This window comes from Mercenaria mercenaria, chromosome 17, assembly GCF_021730395.1.
Source record: "Mercenaria mercenaria strain notata chromosome 17, MADL_Memer_1, whole genome shotgun sequence".
Classification (NCBI taxonomy): Eukaryota; Metazoa; Mollusca; class Bivalvia; order Venerida; family Veneridae; genus Mercenaria; species Mercenaria mercenaria.
Genome location: NC_069377.1, coordinates 21,401,304 through 21,411,757, shown reverse-complemented (window position 1 = coordinate 21,411,757; position 10,454 = coordinate 21,401,304). Strand labels below are relative to the sequence as shown.

Sequence of the window (10,454 nt, the reverse complement as noted above, 5' to 3'; positions counted from 1 at the left end):
AGATTTTTTTTCTACAATTCAGATTTTAGTGAAAATTCTCACAGCTGTAAATACGCATGTATATGCCCTATAATGTGATGAAATAAAATGTATACGTTCTTGAGCTTAGTTTTGGGATATTTGACCATGATTTAATAGCTGAAATGAGAAATCGTAAATATTCATATATAACTCATTTTCCGTCGTAGTCTTCTTTTCTCAAAACATAGTGTATTTTCCCTTCCGCACATATTTCTGAAAAAGTATATACAATAAGTCAACATTCTTTTTATAGTCAGCTCAAAGCTTTAATTCAAACTTTATTTGTGCCTGAAATGCATTTGCAGTGTCGTTTTATATTCATGTTATTAATATACTAACCATTTTGCTATCTTTAATACATAAGAAGTACGTTTTCTAAAGTTCAATTTTGACTGAGTTTGACTTGTCTGTGACCTTGAAGTGACATTAAAATAACCCTTGGATACGACAGTACTAATAATATTTCTGCAGTTGATCCACAAACAAAGATTACAATACATGTCAAACATAACACACTTTGCCATCGCATGCCGCTTATATCCCAGATATATATACTTTTATATAATATAATATATACCATATGTAATATATATTTTTTTCTTGATATTATAATCAATTTTATTAACAAAATACTTAAGGGCGTTGAGTGAGTGAGTGAGCGAGTTGGGTTTTACGGCGAATCGACACAAAATGGTCATATATCGCCGAGAAGAAGTTATATTGAAAACGCCAACTAAGGGCGTTGAGACACGTTGAGACACAATATCCAAATCTGTTTAGGGAGTTAGATAAAATAAAACGAGTGCACACATCATAGTTTATTTGTAAATGCACTCATTTGGCCTTTGACTTATATTGTAATAAGGAACCCTAGAATGCTACAGCCCCTTTCAAATTTCATGTTTGATCCCAAGGACCACTTTTATACTGATATCTGAGCATTAACAAAAATGCCATCAGAAGTCACATTTTCCTCAGATATTGGCACATTACAATCAATGTATAATTAATCTAGTGAGTTAATTTGTAGTTGTAACTTATTTCATAATATATAACTTATACGATTTGTCCGAAGCTTGGTATTGAGGGTCTTATTCTGTTTTGTTGGTTTTGTATATACATGGTCCGTGTTATGCGGGCCAAAATTTTATAATGTTCCACAAATTATTTGGTATGTCTTCGAAAGACACGATACTACGGCGGTATCTAAGAATGCTCCGGCACTTTTCTAGGTTGGCCTTGTAGCAGCATTCTTGCGCTCGGATGGTCATCCTTGGTGTTATTAGGCGGGTGCCTTTTAACCGTTTGAGGGGGGCCTTGACCGTGTGGGTAGCCGTTCACCAGGTCCACGGACTGACAGTATCTTATATAAACAGGGTTGTTTTCAACTTATCGGTTATTCGATTATTAGTGATCGGTCGAAAGTTGCATTTTATTATACGTACATGTAGGTGCGTACATATTATTATTTGTTATTATTTGTAGATCACTTTGCTACAAACCTCTAACTCATGGATATGTTGTTGACACAGACATAATAGCACCCCCGTTTAATACAAGTCTGGTGGTTAGCTTAGTCAGCTGTTGCGTGGATGGGTTTTAAATCTGTTTTAGTAGTTTCTGTTATAGCCCCTTCCCTAGCACCCGTGTCCATGCTCATGTTGTAATGCATATACGTGGACATGTATTATGCATAAATGATATTTTTAAAAAAGTCTTATACAATTCAACAAAAACTCGGGGGACTTTCTTAGCTTGCTTCGGACTTTGCTTTGTATGCTGTCCTTTAACAGGAATTCGTACTAAATGCATTTTTTCACTTATTTACAATCATGTACATTTTCATAAGGATCTCTAAGAGCATCTTCGCCTTGTTTCCCATTAGTGGGAATAACTAGAACCTTCAATTGCGTAATAGTTCTAATATATTCTGCACTTATTATCATAGTTAGTCTTCTAGCTGCTATGTTGCTTCTATACATCTTAGCTGGATATTGTCTTTCATATGTTCTTATCATTTTTCTATAAACAATGTTATATAATTATTTACAATATGCCATAATTTTCAATTAAAATTTTATATAAAAAACTCACGGCCATATCCCACATAATCTTGTTTGGTTATTTGTTATATTACTTGGTAATTTAGTACGTCTTAAGAAGTGATGAACATCCTTAACCAAATTCCACTGCTAAAATATGGTTGAGATATTCAATATCAATGGAGCAATATCAATTAATAAATACAGCTAACCCGTGCTGTAGACAAGCTCCCAATAAATGTTTTAAGGCCTGTTTATAAAAGTCACTATCATCTTTTTCTGTTTAACCAAAAATGTTACATTACCTGTCTTGAAAGATCGCCTATTTACGAAGACCAGCATTTTCAGTTCATAGGACTCAACCTTCTTTGGTAAGCGCTTTCTTTAGGCCCATCGCTAAAGTAATAAATGCTCTCTCCCTAGGGATAAGCCCAATTTCTAAAAGCGCTCCAACGCTCGAGTCTAACCCTATTATTGGATAATTTATAACAAGTAAAATTTTGATGCAGAGCATCAAATCGCCGGGGAACTGAATTTACAAAAAAGTAAAAAAAAAAAAAACACGAAATTTAATGATATTCATATACTCCTTATCGACAAAATTCAACACGTGATCAGAAACAGGTAAACAGAGAGTTTCACAGGCAGTGTGTTTATACACTTAATACATATGTTACTATATATAGTAACAAAAATGAATGTGTTTTCAGTAGGTTATTGCTTTCACGCACTGATTATCACTTATCGGCCCGGGCCGAAAACTCATAATCATAATCCGCCCGGTGAACAAGTGTGCGTGAAACCAGTAGCTACAAAATACGTCATCATGGACGTCATAATGGTCTGTCACTGTTAACGGTAAACCGGTTATAGCAGAATTACAATGCTTGGCTTAATAGTAATAAAACAGGACTGCACATATTACTTTGGAGCCAGAGTTCCGATTTCAACAGTGTTCGAGTATGCGTTGTAACGCAGATTCGCACATTCCACGAAGTTGTGGTTCTTCGCAGTGAAAAAGTTATGATGCTTTTCTAAACATAAATCTAGATATCTAGCTATGTAAAAATTGCGTTTTTTTTTTCATGAACTGGCTCAATTATGGTGTTCTACATTTTAGAATGGCGAACATTTGAGAGTTGAATTTGATCTACTTAGCTCCGTACGACAAGAAATTTGTAGATCTTATTGTCTAATGTGCAAGAATTAACACAATTTTGAGCAAAGTACCCTAAACTATTTAGCCATTGAAACTAGCGACAGGAGTTGTAGTTCTACTCCTTGGTAATCAACAAAACTAATTATGTGTTAAAGACATTAATACACGCTAGAGCCGGCCGGGGGTGATAATCTGCCGGAATTCATAATAGCCCTCGGACCATTATCATTTTCCGGCGATTATCACCTCCGGCCTGGCTCTGTGGTATTAACCTCTAATTAATACATATGTACATATATAGTAACAAAATGAATGTGTTTTCAGTAGGTTATTGCTTCACGCACTGATTATCACTTATCGGCCCGGGCCGAAAACTCATAATCATAATCCGCCCGGTGAACAAGTGTGCGTGAAACCAGTAGCTCAAAATACGTCATCATGGACGTCATAATGGTCTGTCACTGGTCTACACGGTAAACCGTGGTTTATAGCAGAATTACAATGCTTGGCTTAAAATTAGTAATAAAACAGGACATGCACATATTTACTTTGGAGCCAGAGTTCCGAGTTTCAACAGTGTTCGAGTATGCGTTGTAAAACAGCATGATTCGCACCAATTCCAACGAAGTTGTGGTTTCTTCGCAGTGAAAAAGTTATGACTGCTTTTCATAAACATAAATCTAGATATCTAGCTATTGTTAATAAAATTGCAGTTTTTTTTTTCATGAACTGGCTCAAATTATGTGCTGTTCTACATTTTTAGAATGGCGAACCATTTGATGAGTTTGAATTTAGATCTACTTAGCTCCGTACCGACAAGAAATTCTGTAGATCTTATTTGTCTAACTGTGCAAGAATTAACACAAATTTTGAGACAAAAGTACCCTAAACTATTTAGCCATTGAAATCTAGCGACAGGAGTTGTAGTTCTACTCCCCTTGAGTAATACAACAAAACATAATTATGTGTTAAAGACATTAATACACGCTAGAGCCTGGCCGGGGGGTGATAATCTGCCCGGAATTCATAATAGCCCTCGGACCATTATTCATTTTCCGGGCCGATTATCACCTCCCGGCCTGGCTCTGTCGTGTATTAACCTCTAATTAATACATATGTTACTATATATAGTAACAAAAATGAATGTGTTTTCAGTAGGTTATTGCTTTCACGCACTGATTATCACTTATCGGCCCGGGCCGAAAACTCATAATCATAATCCGCCCGGTGAACAAGTGTGCGTGAAACCAGTAGCTACAAAATACGTCATCATGGACGTCATAATGGTCTGTCACTGGTCTACACGGTAAACCGTGGTTTATAGCAGAATTACAATGCTTGGCTTAAAATTATTAATAAAACAGGACATGCACATATTTACTTTGGAGCCAGAGTTCCGAGTTTCAACAGTGTTCGAGTATGCGTTGTAAAACAGCATGATTCGCACCATTTCCAACGAAGTTGTGGTTTCTTCGCAGTGAAAAAGTTATGACTGCTTTTCATAAACATAAATCTAGATATCTAGCTATTGTTAATAAAATTGCAGTTTTTTTTTCATGAACTGGCTCAAATTATGTGCTGTTCTACATTTTTAGAATGGCGAACCATTTGATGAGTTTGAATTTAGATCTACTTAGCTCCGTACCGACAAGAAATTCTGTAGATCTTATTTGTCTAACTGTGCAAGAATTAACACAAATTTTGAGACAAAAGTACCCTAAACTATTTAGCCATTGAAATCTAGCGACAGGAGTTGTAGTTCTACTCCCCTTGAGTAATGCAACAAAACATAATTATGTGTTAAAGACATTAATACACGCTAGAGCCTGGCCGGGGGGGCTGGAATTATTGCCCGGATTCATAATACCTTTCCGGACCAATATCACTTCTCCGGCCGATTATCACTCTACCGCCGGTTATCTTCGTGTATTAACTCTAAAATGACCACATTGAAATCTAGCGACAGATTGTTTGTTTTACTCCTTGATAATGCACAAAACATTAATTATTGTTAAAGACATTAATACACGCTGAGCCTGCAGGACGGTGATAATCTTCCGGAATTCATAATAGCCCTCGGACCAATATTCATTTTCCGGTCCCGTATCACGTGCTCCGAGCTTTGTCGTGTATTACCTTAAATAACCACATGCACAATTCAAAGATAATTATTTATTAATGTAGTATTATTCTGAATAATGAGCACAAAAATTTAATTAAGTTTCAATTGTTTAAATGAAAGTGCACAATTTTTCACTTACCAAGCAATACAGCTGCATTGTCCGTCAAGAAGTTTGATCTTCGACATATCTTGCGATAAGTATATATATTTTATTTCTCGACTTTGACAAGTTCTTTCAGAATGAATTTATGTCTGTTAAACAAACATCGGACATACTTTCATAAAAATGTATCTTCTGCCGTTTATTTCTTCTTTTATGTATCCATATTTAGAATCCTTTAATTTTGCTCCATCAAGATTAGAGGCATTTAATATCTGAAGAATTTGTAAGACAGATAATAGGATCTGCTAGGTGTGATCTCATGTTATCTATAGCAGTGATAAAAGAGATAAACTGTGGTTATTAATCTGACATGCCACTGTAAAGGCATTCTCTCTGCAGTGTAGTGAGAATGTTGCATGTCCCAGTTCACGTGATAGGGCTATTGATACGGAGTATAGGGATAAGTCCTTTATACATTTTTCTAATTTTCCTAAAAAAGCTATAACAAAAAACTTATGTAATCTTCAGCTGCTAATTCTTTAATGTAAGTCTTTCATTAACTGCCCTATATTTCTTTTATTTACAATATCATTTTTTTCATTGTCACATTTTAATAACTTCTCCTACCAGTTGCAGAATCCTAAAGCGTATCAAATATAGTCGCCGGTTCCTACCGGCAACTAATAATAGCGTGTCGTTGTTTTGGCCAAACTCTTGGGATATCAATTCGTGGATTTCAAGTTCTGCATGTAAAATAATGGGAATTAAATTCATTCGATAATATTTAAAATTCTTGGACAAACGCAACAACGATCTCCACAAAAGTTAGTTTCAGACGAATATGAATGATTTCACAGCATGTGATTGCATGACGTCACAACTATTCGTCCTCTATGTCTTTGGAGTAAAAAACAAATCTGTATTTGTAAGAAAAGCAGATCAAGTGGCCGCCGTTACATACCAGATCATTAAACAAAGTAACAGATAAATACCGATAAAAAAGACACAATGTCTGCCTCTCCTTTGAAAATACTTTATTGTCATTTATGTTTTGGTCATTCATATCAGCTTGGATCCGTCAGCTTGGATCCGGATAATATATCCTGGTAAGGAAGAATATGAACACCATTCTGTGTTATCAAAGTCATATTAGACACTATAAATATATATGTAACATATGCCCTAAGTTTTCAATCAGAAAACTGGGAACTTTATTTTTTTACTGTACAGTAAAACTTCTTTTTAGCTAGTGCTATGGCAACTGGCTATAACTCTAAATCAACTACAAAGTTTCAACCTTGAGTCGTTTGAGTTTTCCTTCTATTTCTATGTGACCGCATCACACAAATATTCTGGACGTGGAAAAAATAGTCCCATATTTATTTTTTGTAATCTTGGTATTGTGCGAGTGTGTATGCAAATGAGGTAAATGAGGTTTCTGTTTTAAACAACAAAAACAAGCAGCAACGGATTTCAAAAATAATTATGAACTTTATACTCACATTCGAAATATTCGGAATCACTCCGCTCTAGGGTTAGGATTAGGATTAGGTTAGGGTAAGGGTTGAAATTGGCCCAACCCTGGGGCAAAGTTAGTTTTACACCGAGTTGTTTATGGAAAACCTTTAAAAATCTCACATTGCACAGAGCTTAGATAATTGACATGTAGCATTGTCTAGTTGACCACTACCAACATTGTTCAAATCATGACCTGTCTATGCACAAAGCAATTTGGAATTTTCAAATGTCGGCTATCAGTCCTTTCAGGGTTTTGATTTATATCTAAAGACTCCTTAGATTATGTAACAGAAAACGTGAGTTAAAATACATGTGTCTTTTCCAGTATTTATGAATAATATCATTGGCCTATTAAATAGTCATATAGTCAGTTACATTTATACACTTCGATACCTCGTACACTCGTCTTATTACGATTGCCATCCTATATGAAATGACACTCAGGTATACAGCGAAAAAGAGAATATTATGTTGATTTGTAGATTGGATCTGAGCTCTGGTTCATATTAATTAAGCAAATTATTAATAAATTCACAGAAAATAGGCGGTGTAAACAATAAATGATACCACATTGGACTTGAATACATATATATCTATCAACAGAATTGTACCTGTTATGTTTTAGTATTTTCAAGCAAAATAAGCAGAACAAATTTGTTTAACGAATCTTTCTAACGAGACAGGAATAATCAATATCTGATTCAGTTCTTATATATTAATTTAATTTACTGCTGAAGTGAACATTACAAAACCATGTTAAGTAGAAACAGTTTGCGAACTGATATATAACTCTTTTTTTCAATAGTCGGCAACAAAATTTATAAAAACAAGAATCGCGACACGCAATGATTGAGTGTGAATGTATTATTTTTATTTTTTGCTATCCTTATTTATTTGATCGCTATCGTTGCAAATAGTGTAATTTAATTATTTATAATTTAATGGTGCATCATTTTAAGTTACTGTTTAACAACATTTTAACTAGCATCAAAGAAATATCTAACTCAGCTGAAGCAAATATTAATTTTGGGTACATTTTTTACGAAATGCGTATAATAAAACATATTGTTTATACATTTGATATATCATTATAAGTTTATGATAGTAATGAACTTCCGTCAGCCATACGAATTATCCTATTCGGCGCACCTTCATTTCCGTGGTCTTCATAGGAGAATAATATCCCTTCCATGGTTCCCAAACAGGACCTTTGGCGTATGCGGTGTTGCCGTAATCGCCATTTAGATTTGAATAATGACAACTAGTGTACCACCAAGCACCGTGAAATGTCACCGCACAGTTCCTTCCGCTGTCGACGTCGTTGTCTTTGTCGTAGGTAGAAAATTTCATTCCATCTTGTCCCGTTAGACCATCACCGGCAGTACCACTAAGGCCCTTGATAAACAACTTGTAACCGGACTCGTCATTACCGACAGAAAATTCGCGATACTGAGCATAAGCCGTTTCCCCATCAGTACTAGTAAGGTCAACACGAAGTTCGTATTTAACTTGATTCGTGATTAAGTGTATATTGCGATTTCCAAGCCAGAAGTTCTCGTCGAGATTACCAAAACCAGCTTCATACTCATCCCAATTCCTATAAAAGCTGCTGTTAGAAACTCTCCTTTGTATAACAGTCCATCCGCCAGCTGATGTGTCCATATCGCATCTTACTGAAATTCCTCCTGCTCGTTGATACGGGTATATGATGTAAATTCCAGTAGTTACGTCACTGTCGTCTTGAATATCTTCACAGTCTATAGGTTTTGATTTAAACTGTTCCATTAACATTTTAGAAATGTTCGCAATTAATTTTCTATTGAATTCTGCAATGTCTTCTTTTGTGGCATAATCTTCTCCGTCTGAATGGCATTTGCGATCTTGTTCCTCGATACGATTTGATATGTTAGCATACACTTCGTCAATGTATTCTTTCGTAACACATTGACTATCAAATTATCAACTGTTGTCACTCTGAACTTTAACAAGCGGGATGTAAATATTACTTGCACGTTTACCAAGAACAGTTCCAAAAATAGCTGCCACGAAGAAGATTCTTAAATTCATACTTCCCTAAGTCTTTTTAATACAAGTCTAATGTATATCTTTGAAGTTTTTTTTATTGAGAGTAACGAATTTGTATAAGTTCAGCAACGAATTTGCATAACTTGCCAAACAAAACTGAGTAAGTTCCTGCTCATATCTGTAGGAAGGTAAAGATAAAAGGTGTACGAGCTGAAGATACAAAGAAAGATAAAAATGACGTTAAACCAATAGACGATAGAACAACACACGCAGAAAATAGATGTACTTGGCTTATGATCGGGTGTTTGTTATAAAACTGAAATACCATTCGTCACTAGATTTTAATCTCAGATAGTCAAATGTTATATTGTATTCAAAATGATCTAAACATTCCTTGTACAAGTATTACAAATAGTTTTTCTTTCCTTGTACGAGAAGGTTATACGCTAAATATAGTCATTTTTGTTTAAAACGGTTACAGTTTATCAAGATGTAACATTTATATAGCGTTAATATTACGATCTATCTGAAATACAGTCGGGGTGGGGTGGGGGTGGGGGGGGGGGGCGTAAATGTTATAATTATGCTATATTTTATTTGTATCATAGCAATTAAAAATCCTGCTTTGATTTTAAATCTGCCACATAATAGAATCAATCAGTACCTCAGTTTTAATTCCCAGAATATGTAATTTATAGATGTAACGTGAGGTACCTTTTTAAATTGAAGGTTCAAAATATACATTGTTAAATAATTTGTGCAAATTGATTTACAGGGGTCTAATGTGATTTTTATAAGAAAAAGTGCAGATATTGATAGAATGAGTACTTGCAATCTTACTTACAATAGTAACAAATTATTTCTGACCCGGTGTGCTCTTTGGGCATCATACTCCAAAATATATTTGCTGGATTCGTTGTATATATATTTCCCTAAGGCTTGATGTTTGGTATAAGCATTCATTTAGACTCTTGACTGAAAACCAAAACTTATTCATTTCAGCTGACAGCAGAGCAAATTGACGTAAATACCAATGTGTGCTTATAGCCAACTGAATCTTGGTTTATAATGTCAGTTCATTTGTATTGAAAGTTTGTGTATAATTCAGGTACACTGGAGGCTCCAGGTACAGCACTGCTTTGCTTTAAGGTTAAGCTCTACCCCCTAAGATATACTCTGTTCAGTTCTAAGTATTGCGAAAGAGTGCTGGAAACAGCAAAGACAACACACAAGGCAGGCTTTGATAAAATTATTGAATGTATGGAATGATTCTCAAAACGAAATGTATTTTTAAATCTTCAAGACATTTTCAATATTAAATATAAAGTATAAATCATTTCAGTTTGCAATTTTCTTTTGAAATACACCAATCATCACTGGAAGAAAATTAAAATTCCACCATACCACAATAATTGGATCCCGTGATAACTTGACAAAATGCAAAACATCGGACACACTGTAGAA

At 34.8% G+C, this 10,454-nt stretch overlaps 1 protein-coding gene across 1 annotated transcript; it reads right to left on the bottom strand.

The window, feature by feature from the left end:
- Window positions 1-5,848: 5,848 nt before the first annotated feature.
- Window positions 5,849-9,155, bottom strand: LOC128550347 (microfibril-associated glycoprotein 4-like). Its single transcript, XM_053529233.1, has one exon. It carries the CDS (start codon window positions 8,754-8,756, stop codon window positions 8,097-8,099), a length of 660 nt encoding a protein of 219 aa, XP_053385208.1. The 5' UTR covers window positions 8,757-9,155; the 3' UTR covers window positions 5,849-8,096.
- Between the last annotated feature and the right edge of the window lie 1,299 nt (window positions 9,156-10,454).

Excerpts from the sequence above, each read along its gene's own strand:
- LOC128550347 (XM_053529233.1), bottom strand. The coding sequence starts at position 8,756 with ATGTTAATGGAACAGTTTAAATCAAAACCTATAGACTGTGAAGATATT.